The sequence below is a fragment of the Brassica napus genome, chromosome A5 (assembly GCF_020379485.1).
Source record: "Brassica napus cultivar Da-Ae chromosome A5, Da-Ae, whole genome shotgun sequence".
In the NCBI taxonomy this organism is placed as follows: domain Eukaryota; kingdom Viridiplantae; phylum Streptophyta; class Magnoliopsida; order Brassicales; family Brassicaceae; genus Brassica; species Brassica napus.
This window is the reverse complement of record NC_063438.1, coordinates 11,156,150-11,172,110: the sequence shown is the minus strand read 5'-3', so window position 1 is coordinate 11,172,110 and position 15,961 is coordinate 11,156,150. Positions and strand designations below refer to the sequence as shown.

Below are 15,961 nucleotides of genomic sequence, written 5' to 3'. Positions count from 1 at the left end.
TACTAGCCTCTTTTATATAGAAAAACATCATTATTTTACTAAAGACACTTTTCATAATCCAAAAGGCATATTGTACTAAACGAATGTGATCTTTTAATGGTACACAGAGATTTAAGTCACTTCCATAATCATTACAAGAATATCTGAATCTCAAAGCGCCTTCATAAATCCTAATTGTGCTTGACCTAATGCACTCATTAAAATCAAAGAAACAAGTTTCACATTATGATATGGTGATAAAGACATGCATCACTAAAGCAGATGATCGGTTAGAATGAGATTTTTTTAGAATCCACATTAAGAGCCTTCAGTCTCAGTGGACACTTGAACAAATAGATTATGAAAACTTTTAAGTCTATAGAATATCGAGTTATTATATATAGAAATGTGCAAGAAGGTATAAGGACACAAAGGATCTTTGACAGGTTACCCCTTATCTTTGTACCTCCATATAATAAGTGCAGATGTTTTGATTAATCTAATTGCAGATAACATTTGGTCTGAAAAAGGAAATTAAAAGGATATGGATTCTCTCATATCTCATCAGTCCTCTTTGCAGATGATTCTCTTTTTGTTTGTCAAGCAAACACTAGGAATAGCAGAGAAACTGAAGAAATTCTTAAAGAGCACGATCTTGCATCAGATCAAATATTAACCCATCCAGATCCATAATCACTATCGGCTCAAATACACATGGTGCCACAACTACAACTTAAGGTCATTTTTAATATTCCAAATCATGGAATAGATATCATAGAGGAGATGATAAATAGATAGGGCTGTTGGAACAATTTGAACATTAAAGAAAGAAATGTTTGAAAACATTTTAAACAAGGTTTGTCAACTAAAATCAAACTGGAGTAGAAAGTTTATGTCATATACTGGAAAAGTGGACACTTACTAAATCAGTGAGGGTTTCAATGCTAGTTTTTTCAGTGTCTTGCTTTGAATTTCAAAAAATAAATAGTGGATGAAATAACATATATGTTAATGCATTTTTTGGTGGGAAACCAGATAGCATAACAAAAGTATATCATGGATTGCATGAAAAAAACTGCAATATTCAAAAGCTTTGAAATGGTAACACTTTAAACCGCATCACGATGCGGTTAATATTAACAAAAATCTCTATATATATAGATGTAATTATACACTGTTGTTACTATTATAACAGTACCACAACTATTCCGCATGTTACCATTCAGACTCTAAGAAGGAAGAAGATTTAGGTTTTAAGGCTCAGAAAAATGATTCTCTTTTGGCTAAACAAGTATTAGGACTTCACAAACACCTGAACTCTTTATTTGCACGACTAATAAAAGATTGATATAACAAAACACAATTATATTGAACTCACGAATCAACCGTATGAATGAAGTTACATTTTTAGTGGTTTCATCATCGTAAGAAACGATTATGCACCATAATTGGTGATGGTGAAACAACAAAAGACTATAAAGACAATTTGATAGAAAGCAATCCCTCCGATCAGCTATATGCCATCAGATAGTCAATGATCTATTAGTTAGAGACTTGATCACCTCCAGAAGTAGTAGCCAACAATGGAATACCAATCTTATAGACAAGTTATTTATGAAGAAAATAGTAAAATAATCATATTAATCTAGTTACAATCAAAGATAAAAAAAAGGATTGAGTTATCTGTAACTATACAACGTGTGGAGAAAGTAGTTATTGGACAACAGATAAAACATCAAATCCATGGTAACAAACATTAATACACCATATGGTGATAATGGACTAAAATCAATATTATGGAAGGTCTAGACCATGCTAAACATAAAATATTTTATATGGAGGGTCCTATCAAGAATTTGGGACAACTCCTAGATTAAGTACAAGGGTAATTTTATGGATATGTTTCAGAGATGTTACTCGACACCAGAAATTATATCACATACTTTTTTCATGTCCGATCTCATAAATGATCTGGAGAATGTCTAAAAGTACATGGAAACATTACCATCACATTATGTGGCGATCATACTATTTCAATCATCAATGTCCAAGACATACCAGGGCAATCCAATCTGAAAGTTTGCTTCCTTTTGGATCATGTGGAGAATATGGAAGTCAAGATGTAACTTAATATTTCAAAATAACATAATCTACCAAAACGTTATTATGGAAGCACATATTGAGGTACAAAAATGGATCAACGATACAACCAACCCTACAGCTGAATTACACTGCGAGGGAGAACCAGTCACTTGGAGTTCACCTGACAATGAAGACAAAAAATATAAATGGGCACAACCAAATAATGGATTTGTTAAATTTAATTTTTTATTCATATTTAAAAGAATGAGATTCAAGAAAATACATTATCGATTGAGATAAAAACAAAAACACTTTACTTTAGGGAATATCATTGATTGGCAATGTGACGACGGTTGTGGAGGCTTTCTACTAATCAAGTATGCAAAACAATAGATCATGGGTTTACATTCAATCACTTTGTAAGAGATTTCAAAGTGTTATTCGTTGATATCATTACAAAAAAATAATAAATGTTTGCATTGAAAACATTTTATTAGGATATCTATGTGAAAAACAATAGATCATGGGTTTACATAAAAAATTATATTATTTATTTAAATACACTAGGATTGTAATTTGATATCACGATATATTTTGAGTGAAAAAATATGTACTCTCATTTCAGTTTTTGCTGTGTCAATCAAGTGGAAAACAATTGAACTGTATAATATTGTTTTTGTAGAGTAGAAAAGTTGTGTTGGTTTCAATTAATTATTATTTTCTTTGTTTTGTTTACTCTATAAATTTTCCACTCATTTCCTCTACTTTAATTTCTTCTCATTTACTTCAACACCTACCAATCACACTCTAGAAAAAATAACAAGGAATAATCACATTTGTTAGCTAAATTAGGTATTTCAAATCTAATTTATCCATCATCATGGTTATTTAAACATTTGTACAATGATCTTCTATCATTTTCTTAATCAGTATAAATGAACTTTTGATAGAATAAACGAAGAAAATAACTTTCTGATGGATGGTGTTCCTCTAAGAACTAGATAACTAAAAACAACATTTTTAATATTTTGTTTTGGTGAAAACGGCCAAAAAAACCTTCAAATTACAACCAAAAAACTAAAATAACTTTCAAATTACAAAAAAGGCCAAAATAACTTTCAACTTCCGTTTAAACCATTTTAATCTCCAATTTTTGAAAAAAAACCTCAATTTTTTATTGACCAAAACGTTTCAGATACACAAAATGCAATCGTTAAATCATTTTAACATTGACTTTTAAGGTATCTAAAACGGCTTGATCAACAAAAATTGAGGTTTAAAATAATTTTAAAAAGTTAAAATTAAAATGGCTCAAATTAAAAATTTTGTTATCGTTTTGTTTTAAAAGATATGAGTTTTAACTTTATCTTTTGAGCAGGAAAAAAAACTAATTGTGTTTTCCTTAGTTATTCTTTCAAAATAGGATCTTGGATCCTTAATTATAACAAGTGTGTGGGTGTGTCTCATGTAACAAATATTAACTAAAATACACTAGTTTTAAAGTGTGTGGGTGTGTCTCATGTAAAAGAAAACTTAAAAGGCATAGAACTGTCTTACTATAACTAAATGTGTTATCATCTAATTAGTGACTCGTATGTTACCGAGACGGACAATGCTGATATACCAAGACTGTTGGTCCGACGAAAGTCCTTCATGTTGGAAGTTGTTAGAATTCTCTACATACATCAGTGAAAGTCTTGAATTTAGATTTGAATGAACTTGACCTTTGGTTTGCAGCTACAAGTTTAAGTTCATGCTTTTTATTTCGTTTAGAAAAATCTGGAATTTCTCTTTTTGAAACCAAAAAAATCTAATTGTTTTTTACTTAGTTATTTCATTAATAAAACCACTAAGTTAAGTTATTTGTATTTTCTCTCTTTCAGTTCACGTTTAGATTCTTTTTATAATGGATTAAGAACAAATTTATAGTAGCAATGAATATGATTTAGATACATTTTTCTAATTAATAGTGAAATGATCTAAAAACCCCGATTGCATCTATATTATCTAAGACTAAGTTTAAGCCATTTTAATCATCAACTTTAAAAATTAGTCATCTTAAACTTCAACTTTCGTTGATCAAGCTATTTTAGATACACAAAACATCAATTATTAAATCAATTTAACATTAATTTTTCAGGTATCTAAAACGGCATGGTCAACTAAAGTTGATATTTAATATAGACAATTTTTTTAAAAAAAATTGAAGATTAAAATGGTTTTAACGTAATTTAAAAATTTATTTCAACTTTTTCCCAAGTTGATGGGTTTTTTGGCTATTCTCTCTTAATTTTCGTTATTATCTTTAGGGAAAATTGTTTTATAGGCCAAAAAATGGTAATTATGTCCCATTAGGCTAATTCTTATTTTGAACCACTTTTGCCTCTAATGTCCTTTAGTATTTTTGAAGATAAATAAATAAATAGTTTTACAAATTAAAAAAAATTTGGGAAATAGTTACTACTGATGAAATGCAGGAACTTAGTGGTATTTTTTTCCAGTTCTAAAAATGTTTAAATCATAATTTCAAATTATATTCTACATAAAGTAGAATTGGCATTCTATTAAGTAGAAAATAAAATCCACTTTTTTCATTGAATCTATTATATTAGAATACGTGATGTACGTAAATAATAGTACTCTACAAATATTTAGAATACACATTCTGTGCTTAACCTATTGTTCTAAAATCTTTAGGAATCAGAATCTACATATTACTATAAATCTAAAACCTGCAGAAATCAAAATCTACACATTATTATAAATCTAAAAAATTGTAGAAAATTTATTATAAATCTAAAACCTGTAGAAATGAAATCTACATATTACTATAAATCTTTTTTTTGAGCAAACTCCACATTACTATAAATCTAAAAACATGTAGAAACTGAGTTCTACCGATTTACTATATTCTACAGATAAGAATAATCAGCTATTAAAAATATGGAAAGAAAATATTTGGAAATATTTAGTTTCCATATGTGAAAAAATTAATTTTTCAGAAAAAAAAATAAATCGTTGGACATAAACTGTAGGTTTAGATTTTTTGTTTTTGATTTGATGATTTTTAATGTTTTCTTTTATTTTAATTACTTTAATTATTTATTATATTTTAATATTACAATTGTTTTGTTAATTGTAATTTCCAATTTATAATTGAATTTAAGGATATTATTGTCATTTTGAAAATAATTAGCCTAATGAGAGATAAAATATGTGAGATTGGTCTAATGGACATAGTGACCAATTTTTTTTTGCCTCAAAAACAATTTTTCCTTATTTTTCTCATTTTATCGAAGATAGGTTAGCAACAGTACCAAGTTTTTTTTTTGTAACACCGGAACAGCACCAAGTTAAAGTTTCATAAAGAAAAATAAAAGGATGCTTCTCGTACAAGAACTCTCCTCAAGGTCATCATCCTCGGTGATAGCGGGTCTGTTTTCTGTCTTTATTTCTCTATGTATATGTATCTATGTATGTATCTGCTTCTTCATGGTGATTTAATAGTGATTTAGTGATTAGATTCGATCTGTTAAGTGGTCGCTTCTTCGGGATTTAAAAAAATGTTATTGGAATTGAATTCGTTTGTAACTGGGAAGTTATGAATCAGATGTGTTTTGTTATCTTCTTCTTGTAGGCTCTTAGAGGAGACTTAGTCTCTTAAGTGATGATACTGCTGCTTGTTAAGGTCATGTTTTATTTTCACTTGGTGGTTTCTCTAAGTAGTTTGTCTTCTTGCAAAAGAAAATTTGAATACTGACTGACTCTTTGTACCATATTCGAAGAATGTGAAAAATTATTTATGAAAAGATCTTCACTCAGAAATCAGCAATTGAATCCATCGGACTTGTAATTTTGCAGGGTGGGGAAGACCTCTTTGATGAATCAGTATCCTAAACTCTCTGTTAATTATGGTTTTCTAGAAATGGAATGATTACATTTTTGGTCTCTGTTAATTAGTATGTGCTCTTGTTTGGCTTTAACGTCAACGCGTTTAAGATATGTTAACAAGAAGTTCAGCAACCAGTAAAAGGCCACCATTGCAGCCGATTTCTTGACTAAGGAATTACACTATGAAGACCGCCCCCTCTTCGCTTTACAGGTTTGTGTTGTACCAAGTCAACTACTTTCTTTCTTTTGATTCTTCTTTGACTCGATTGAGTATCACTCCCAAGTGGCAGAGGTAAAATTAGAAACAAATTTGATCAGCTTCAGACTGATAATCTCTGCTGCTTCATCTTGTACCAATGGAAACTTTAGTTCTGTGGTGGGATAGTTGTGCTTTTAGTCCAAATTAGAAAAATTTTATAATGTTACCTAATGTGATTACAAGAAGGTTTTCTTTAGGCATGCATGAATAGACATAGGGTTCTGCCATAAAGATAGTTTACATGTTATTCTCTAATGCTTAGTAACATACTCTGTTCTAGATTAAGAATTGATCCCCAAGTACTCTATGTACTGCTCTCTTTGTTTGACCATAAGAGCTAAGGTCTTGCTTCTCTTTTTAACAGATATGGGACACGGCTGGTCAGGAAAGGTTCCAGAGCCTTGGTGTAGCTTTATGGCGGTGCTGATTGCTGTGTACTTGTCTATGATGTCAATTCCGCTAAATCATTTGAGGATCTCAATAACTGGAGGGAAGAGTTTCTGATCCAGGTATGTGTGTGTATTCATGCTATCTTCCTACATGCTCCAGATCAGATGTCTTTAATGCAAGTCTTGTTACTGTGATTTGCAGGCAAGTCCGTCGGATCTAGAGAACTTTCCTTTTATTGTCATCAGTAATAAATCGATGTGGATGGTGGAAACAGTCGGGTGGTATCACAGAAGAAAGCTCGAGCTTGGTGTGCTTCAAAAGGAAAAATTCCATACTATGGAACCTCTGCCAAAGAAGCCACCAATGTAGAAGACACTTTCATGTGTATCACCAAGGATGCAATGAAGAGTGGCGAAGAGGAAGAAATGTAAGTTTATATATCTTATAACAGCTTCTTTTTGCGGTTGATGTAACAGAGATTCTGTCTTAAAACTTGTCGTGTTGTTGGTTTGATGCTTGATCTTAGGTACCTGCCGGACACAATCGGCAGAGGTCAACAGGATGTGAATGCTAAGAAGTAATAAAGATTGTTATACCTCTGCTCTCTCACCAATAGTTTTATCGTTGAGGATTTTTACCATTTTGTAAATTTGTTGTTCTGCGGTAAATTACTATAAATAAAAAGTGAAAACTGAATTGGACTGGTCAGTGTTTGTGGCCGTATATTGTGGATCTTTTTTTTTCTACATTCAACGTTTTTTTCTTTTGAACATTATTTACCGTTGGTGGTGTCCACGTTATTAACATTTATGAAATACACAACTGTTTTTTTTTTACTTTCCAACTTTAAGGATGACTTATATTTTGATTGATTTTGACTCTTGATACGATATCACTAACCGTTGGTGGTGTCCACGTTATTAACATTTATGAAATACACAATTGTTTTTTTTTTTGCTTTGTAACTTTTAGGGTGACTTTTTTTTTTGGAACTGATTTTAACTTTTAGGGTAACTTATTTTGATTGATCTTGACTCTTGACACGATATCACGATATCACAATTGTATCAAAACATTACAAATCTTAAACTGAATATAATGTTCTTTTTATGTTTCAAGAGAAGGAAAAACAAAATCCCTCGAGATGTTGTTTTGAAGATTACTCTTACTATAGAATTAAATAAACTTCAGTGTTAGAAGAATATTAATTACACAAACTTCACAAAACATAGGAAAAAGAGAGAAAAAAACACACACAGTAGATTGGTTTTTGATATATCGAACAAACAACGTGTGAAGCATAGGGTTAACATTTCTTCACTATAAACTGTAGTAAGTATAACTGTATAAGTCTACAACAACTCAAGCATGTGTTATTTGCTTAATTAATACACAGTAACACACTTATATGGTGCATGTGTAAACTGATGCATACATAAACGCAGAGCCAAATTATATGATTTTAATTGATTAGACATTAGGATTGTGGTAGATGATGACGATAGACTTGGTGTTGAAATCTTTGACGAACCTCTCTTGTCCTGTCCTAAATGGATTGTTGAGAAGATCTTTGATTGGTTCAGGTAATGGCTCATCCTTCATCATCTTCTTCCAATATTCTTCTGCAACTCCTCCTGATCTTCCTTCACTCAGATTCACAAACTATATACCAACAAATATAACAAATATTATATATATATATTAGATGTATAAATCAGATCTTGATTAGTTAGGGTTTTCATATAAAGAAGAAGCTATACCAGGAGAAAGCTGAAAAGGACAAAGAAGACGACGACCAAGTAACGTCATTGCTTCATGTCTTTTTAACTTTTGTTTTGTTGTTCGAATATTTTGCTGGATCTATGTTAAAGCTTTGGGTGTTAGGTTAATATATATACCCTTAAGTTGTTTTCTTGATAATAGTGACAACTCCCCTCTGGATCCTCGCTTTTTTATATCATTTGAAAATCATTTACTCCCTCTGTTCCTAAATGATCCATGTTTTGGAAAAAATATTTATTTTAAAAAGATGTATATTCTATGTTTTCTATGAAAAAATTGCAAACTTTAAGAAAATTAATTGGTTTTATTAGATTACTATTGGTTAAAAGTTGTTGAAAATTGAAAATTATAGAAAACGATAAATTTATTATAGCGATTTAATGCATTTTCTTAATATGTATGAAAACTCTAAAAAATCTATCTTTTAGGAACTGAGTGAGTAATATTTATTACTACAATGTAAGGTCAACTTTGTACTGTGTGTATTTATAAACAGTAACCTAATTTTTTATGTTTTACTTTTATCTAAATTTCGGAGTAGTGGGCTGCTTGAGGAAGGATTTTTTGTCTATTCTTCTCTGGAGCTATTAACTATTACAGCTCAGAGAGCAACACCAACATTTTATATATATAGAACATAGAAGAGTTCTATGATTTCTGGTACTTAATTAATTATAATAACAAAGATTCCGTGATTAAAACACTACAAGAAAACGTAGCAGTAACAACGGCATTTTACGAGGAAATAATTTCCTCGTAAATTTACATGAGCTTTACAACGCAATTACGACGCGACATGACTTCGTCGTAAACTCGATGGTAATTTACGACGAAATGTATTCGTCGTAAAGTTAATGTAAGTTTACGACGAAAGTACGTGGAATGCAAAATAGTTGTAAACGTTACATCGACATTACAACGAATCATGTTACCGTTACATAAAGGTGAAAACGTGTATTGAAAGTGCTTTAACTTACCTAAGTTCGTTGTAAACGCGTTGTAAATTTTCCATGTAAAATCCATGTAAAACTTACCATATTTCTCTATATATATGTCATTTCCCACAACTCTCTTCCTCACAACACACAACTCTCTTCCTCACAACACACAACTCTCTTCTTCTCGAACCACCAATTACTATTTCGAAGATAACGATAACGAACATGAGTCATTCGTCTGTCTGCCAATTCAGTAGAGCGATAAGGAGAAAATGGAGGGAAGTGAAGTTGGTTTATACTTGAGTGAAACCTCCGACCATCGTCAAAGTTCCTCTCAAGTACAAACCAGCTGCACTTCCGTCCACTTTCTCCTTGTCGTTCCACTGAATTGGCAGACAGACGAACGACACAGGTTCCTTATCGTTGTTTTAGAAATAGTAATTGGTGGGGTAACAACGCAATTACGACGAAACCAACGAAACCAAATTTCGTCGTAAACGCCATGTAATATTACGACGTAAGTACGTCGAAATTGAAATTTTACATCGATATTACAACGAATCATGTTACCGTTATATTTAGGTGAAAAACTTATCGAGTTTCGTTGTAAAGTCGTTGTAAAAAAACTATGTAAAATCCATGTAAACTTTCCCTTGTAAAATCGTTGTTATATTTCAACTACCCAACTCGAAAATTTCTCTATATATATGTCATTTCCCACAACTCTCTTCCTCACAACACACAACTCTCTTCCTCACAAGACACAAACGGAAAAAAAAAAAATTAAAAAAAAATAGTAGAAAAAATGGTCGGTGGCGGTAGTATTTACGAGTTACGAAGTTGGATGTATTTGCACAAAGATTCCGACGGGAGAGTGACGAATGCATTTCTGAACGGGCTAGAGACATTCATGCACCAGGCGGGCTGTACACCGATCACGCAGGAAAGCGGTAAGATGTTCTGCCCCTGTTCAAAATGCAAAAATTCGAAATTTGCACGTAGTGAAACTGTATGGAATCATTTAGTAAACAGAGGATTTACACCACAGTATTACATTTGGTATCAACATGGAGAGGGTTATGGGGGAAATGAAGCTAGTAGTAGTAATGCTAATTTTGAGGATGCTCATCATAATGAAGAACCGAATCATGTGCATAATGAATATAATTATCATCAAGAGGAGCAGATGGTAGATCATGATAGGGTTCAAGATATGATTAGTGATGCATTTTTAGAAACAACTACAACAATAGCAGATGGAACTGGAAATGTAGAAGAACCTAATTTGGATGCAAAAAGGTTTTATGAAATGCTAGATGCTGCAAATCAACCAATCTACACTGGTTGTAGAGAAGGTCTCTCTAAATTGTCTCTAGCAGCTAGGATGATGAATATTAAAACGGATCATAATTTACCTGAGAATTGCATGGATGCATGGGCGGAGTTGTTTAAAGAGTATTTGCCAGAAGACAACGTGTCTGCTGAATCTTATTATGAGATTCAGAAATTGGTTTATAGTCTTGGGTTACCCTCGGAGATGATTGATGTTTGCATCGACAACTGCATGATCTACTGGAAGGAAGATGACAAGTTAGAAGAGTGTCGATTCTGCAAAAAACCACGATTCAAACCGCAAGGCCGTGGGAGGAATAGGGTACCGTACCAAAGGATGTGGTACCTACCAATTACAGACAGATTGAAAAGATTATATCAATCTGAGAGGACTGCTGCGTCGATGAGGTGGCATGCCGAACATGTCCAGAGAGATGGTGAGGTTGCACATCCATCAGACGCAAGAGCGTGGAAACATTTCAACAAGGTACACGGAGATTTTGCTACAAATATTCGGAATGTCTATCTTGGGTTATGCACCGATGGATTTAGTCCATTTGGAATGTCTGGTAGACAATATTCTTTGTGGCCAGTCATTCTTACGCCGTATAATTTACCGCCGGATATGTGCATGGAACAAGAATTTCTATTTTTGACCATATTAATCCCAGGGCCGAAGCATCCAAAACGGTCTCTTGATGTTTTTCTTCAACCGTTGATAGAAGAGCTAAAGCAATTGTGGTCAGAAGGGGTGAGGACGTACGATTGTTCCTTGAAAACCAATTTTACGATGCGAGCAGTTCTGATGTGGACGATAAGTGATTTCCCTGCTTATGGGATGTTGTCTGGCTGGACAACACATGGAAGATTATCTTGTCCGTATTGTCTTGGATCCACGGATGCTTTTCAACTGAAGAATGGTAGGAAGAGTTGTTGGTTTGATTGTCATCGTCGGTTTCTTCCACTTGCCCATCCGTACAGAAGAAACAAGACATTGTTTCGACACAAAAAAATTGTCAGAGACAGTCCTCCTCCATATCTCACCGGCCAGCAGATCGAAGCGGACATTGATTATTACGGAGCTCAGGAAACAGTTAAGGTTGGAGGAAATTGGCATGTTCCTGGAAATATGCCTGATGGGTATGGTGTATCTCACAATTGGCATAAGAAGAGTATATTTTGGGAGCTACCGTATTGGAAGGATCTTCTCTTACGCCACAATCTGGATGTCATGCATATCGAGAAGAACTTTTTTGAGAACATCATGAATACATTACTTAACGTCCCTGGGAAGACAAAAGATAACAAAAAGTCAAGGATGGACTTACCTGATATTTGCTCAAGAAGTGAGTTACATATCAAGAGCAATGGAAACGTTCCTGTTCCCATCTTCCGGTTGTCATCAGCAGCGAAAACAACCTTGTTTGACTGGGTTGCATCGGAAGTTAAGTTTCCTGATGGTTATGTTTCAAATATGTCAAGATGTATTGAACGAGGTCAAAAGTTCTCCGGAATGAAAAGTCATGATTGTCATGTGTTTATGCAACGACTGCTTCCATTTGCTTTTGCCGAGCTCCTTCCAGCAAATGTCCACGAAGCACTTGCAGGTAATTATAAATTTATATATATACCTATGTTACGAAATGTTATTAATTTGATTCCTTTTAAAATATACAGCCATCGGAGCATTTTTCAGAGATCTTAGCACACGTACGTTCAAAGAAGAAGTCATCGAACAACTTCATCAGAACATTCCGATCATATTGTGCAACCTGGAGAAGATATTTCCTCCTTCATTTTTTGACGTCATGGAGCATCTAGTTGTCCACCTACCGTATGAAGCATTGCTTCGTGGACCTGTTCACAACGGATGGATGTATCCGTATGAGCGACAGATGAAACATTTGAAGGGGAAAGCAAGAAATCTTGCAAAGGTAGAAGGTTCAATAGTTGCAGGGAGTTTGACAGCCGAAACATCTAACTTCACATCATACTACTTTGCTCCAACTGTTCGTACGAGAAAAAGAGTTCCTAGAAGATATGATGATGGTGGAGTACCGACATCATATCCAATTGATGGTGTTCCTGACATTTTCTGCGAAATTGGACGGTTTGGTGGTAAAACGAAAGAAGTATGGTGGTCATGTGAAGAAGATAAACATAGTGCCCACACTTATATTCTGCTCAACTGCGAGGATGCAATGACCCGTTACTTTGAAAGGTAAATTTTTTGTGAATGTTAATTATATGAATTGAAGTTAATTATGTATGATTTGATTATTTGTTCAATTTGCAGGATGTTTGTATCTCAAGTTGAAGAAGCAATACCAGGAATATCTGCAACTGATGTGGATACACGTAAAGATAAGCACTTTGTCAAGTGGTTAAAATCACAGGTAATATATCTCATACTATTATATTAATTAAGTAAGTGTTTAAGAATATATATATGTTTTTTGCAGGTTGATTATGACGATCCTTATTATCCCGTATGGTTTCATGAATTGGTTCAAGGTCCAGTTGCAAAGGTCACCACATCACCTATGTATTTCACACGAGGATTTACCTTTCACACATACGAGTATGGGAGACATCGGGCAACGAGTAACTACGGAATATGTGTGAAAGGTGAAACAGACTTTTACGGGATATTGCAGGAGATTATTGAAGTGGAATTTCCGGGGTTATTGAAGCTAAAATGCGTCCTCTTCAAATGTGAATGGTTCGATCCTGTTGTGAACCGAGGGATTCGGTATAACAAATTTGGTGTTGTGGATGTCAATTTTGGGAGAAGATACAACAAATTTGAGCCTTTCATTTTAGCTTCACAAGCCGAGCAAGTTAGCTTCCTTCCTTATCCTCGGCTTCGAACTTCCGGGATAAACTGGGTAACTGCTATCAAAGTTACACCTCGTGGACGCATTGTCGTTGGAGAAGAACCGCCCTTGCAAGAAGAAGACGCTATCACTGAAGTTGAGGTACCAGAACAACCAACTGATGAAATCCTTTTGATCGACCCGCAAAACTTTCAATATGAAGATATTCCCGAAGATGCGACAGATGAAGCACGTGAAGACGAGTTCGAGAGAAGCGACGATGATGATTGTAATGATAGTGATGAGAACGAAAACGATTTAGAGTGATGTAATATATGTATCAAATGTTGGATTTCTCTATTGTAACATTTTCTAAAAGAAAGAGTAAGAAGTAGTATGATATAAGATATGATGTTAGATGATATGTCACTTTGGGGTTTAGGGATTTCATTCTCGGTGTTTAGGGTTAAGCGTCGTAATTTCGTCGTAAATGGAAAAACGCGGGCCTGGTAATTTCGTCGTAACACGAAAAACACGGGCCTGGTAAATTCGTCGTAAACGAAAAACACGGGCCTGGTAAATTCGTCGTAAACGGAAAAACGCGGGCCTGGTAAATTCGTCGTAAATGGAAAAACGCGGGCCTGGTAAATTCGTCGTAAATTTACGTCGATTTTACGACGAATCCTAATCTATATAAGGGGACGCCGAGAGCGAGGCTGCCTCGCTCATTCCTCCCAAATTCCTTTGCTCTCTCTAAGGTAAACTCTCTCTTCTCTCTCTTTTTTTTTTTTTTAAATTAGTTTAGGTGATTAGTTAGGTAACGGAATTAGTTTAGGTGATTAGTTAGGTAATTAGTTTAGGTGATTAGTTAGGTAACGGAATAATATTTTTATTATGTCGTAACTGATAAAATTTATTTTAATTTTTTTAGATGGCTCCTAGAAGAAAATCCAGAGCACCTAGTTATAGAGATTTGTTTGGCGACGATGGTTCCGGTACATCTTCTTCCGGTCCATCGTCTTCTGGTCCATCATCCTCCACCGCAGTTCCAGACTCTCAGCCTTCTCAGAGAGTTGCTTGGAGTCCTCCTCCACCGCAGATGCCTCCACCGCAAATGCCTCCACCGCATATGCCTCCACCTCCTCCTCCAGCGGCTGCACCTGAGCCTGTCCCAGAAGGTGCAGTTCATCCGGATTTGCGTGTGCCTTCATATGCCCCATTCGCGAGATATACGGTAGAGGATTTGCTTGCCCAGCCCGGACGAGAGGGTTTGGATGTTCTAGACCCCGATAGACCCCGAGGAACTTATTGGTAAGTTATTAATTTTTATTACATAAAAATTTAAAATATTTTTATTTTCTAACGGTTAAATTGTTTTCCTTTCAGGTTTGGGGCTAATAACCGTGTTGGCCGGAGCGTTTCGAAAACGATTAAGGGTTACTACGACGGGGCATATCCGAACTGGAGCAAGACTCCAAATCACGTTAAGATCACGTGGTTTAAAATGTTTGCGGTAAGATTTTTAAATTTAATTAAATTTTAACTTTTAAATATGTATATATTTTTTAAATATTATTATTAATTGTAATTTTTTCAAATTTTTTGTGTTTCAGCAAAAGTGGCATTGGTCTTTGGGAATCACCGAGATGGTGAAGGCGGAATTCGTTGCAAAAGCAAAGATCCGCCTCTGCAACACAGTCTCCGATTGGAAGGACAAGTGGGAGCTCGACGGGTATGAGGGAAAGCCCACTGAGCTCACGAAGGATGTGTGGGATGGCCTCATCGCCTATTGGAAGCACCCGTCTTCGATCAAAAAGGCCAATTCGTGCTCGGCTTCTCGAAGAACGAAGGATAAAGATGGTAATTTGCCCATGCTTCACAGAACCGGCCAAAAACCACATGCAGGCATCCGTCTAGACGTTGTAAGTTTTGTTTTTAAATATTTATTTTAAAATATTCAATTAATATAACTTTTAATATTTTTTTTTTGTAGTTGGAGAAGACGGGAGTCTTACCATCTCTGTCTGACCTATTCAAGATGACTCACGCCACATCCGACGGAGTTTTTGTGGATCCTGCATCTGAGAAACTCGCTCAAGCAGTGGCTACTCGGATTGAAGAACGGGAGACGCAACTAACTCAGGAGTCTCCCGATGGATTACCCGTCACATTGTCCACCGAAGAAGCCGACCGAATCTTCGAAGAGGTAGTACAACTAAAATTTTTTTTTTCATTATTTTTAATAACTATATTAATATATGTTTTAATTTTATAGCTGGCTCCTAGAAAGAAGGGCCGAATAGTCGGTATAGGCTCCGTTAACCAAGTTGCAAGGGCAACTTCGTCATACACTTCGAGACGGGATGAAGAGACTTCTCAGATGAAAGCTCGAATGGATAGCCAGCAGGTTCGTTTAGACTCTCTTGAGGATTTGCTAGACGTGATGGCCGTGGGAAACCCGGTTATGCAGAGAATGTTGAGTCAGAGACGAG

General features: G+C 34.6%; 1 protein-coding gene and 2 pseudogenes across 1 annotated transcript; 2 read left to right on the top strand and 1 right to left on the bottom strand.

The window, feature by feature from the left end:
- The first annotated feature begins 385 nt into the window (after window positions 1–385).
- Window positions 386–7,437, top strand: LOC125608577 (annotated as a pseudogene).
- Window positions 7,438–8,071: 634 nt separating this feature from the next.
- Window positions 8,072–8,418, bottom strand: LOC125608576 (annotated as a pseudogene).
- Window positions 8,419–14,111: 5,693 nt separating this feature from the next.
- Window positions 14,112–15,119, top strand: LOC125608933 (classical arabinogalactan protein 9-like). The gene is made up of 2 exons (XM_048779591.1): window positions 14,112–14,227; window positions 14,401–15,119. The coding sequence occupies exon 2, from the start codon at window positions 14,401–14,403 to the stop codon at window positions 14,782–14,784; it is 384 nt and encodes a 127-aa protein (XP_048635548.1). The 5' UTR covers window positions 14,112–14,227; the 3' UTR covers window positions 14,785–15,119.
- The last annotated feature ends 842 nt before the right edge of the window (window positions 15,120–15,961 follow it).

Bases quoted from the DNA above. Each gene is read 5' to 3' on its own strand.
- LOC125608933 (XM_048779591.1), top strand. From the start codon at position 14,401: ATGGCTCCTAGAAGAAAATCCAGAGCACCTAGTTATAGAGATTTGTTT.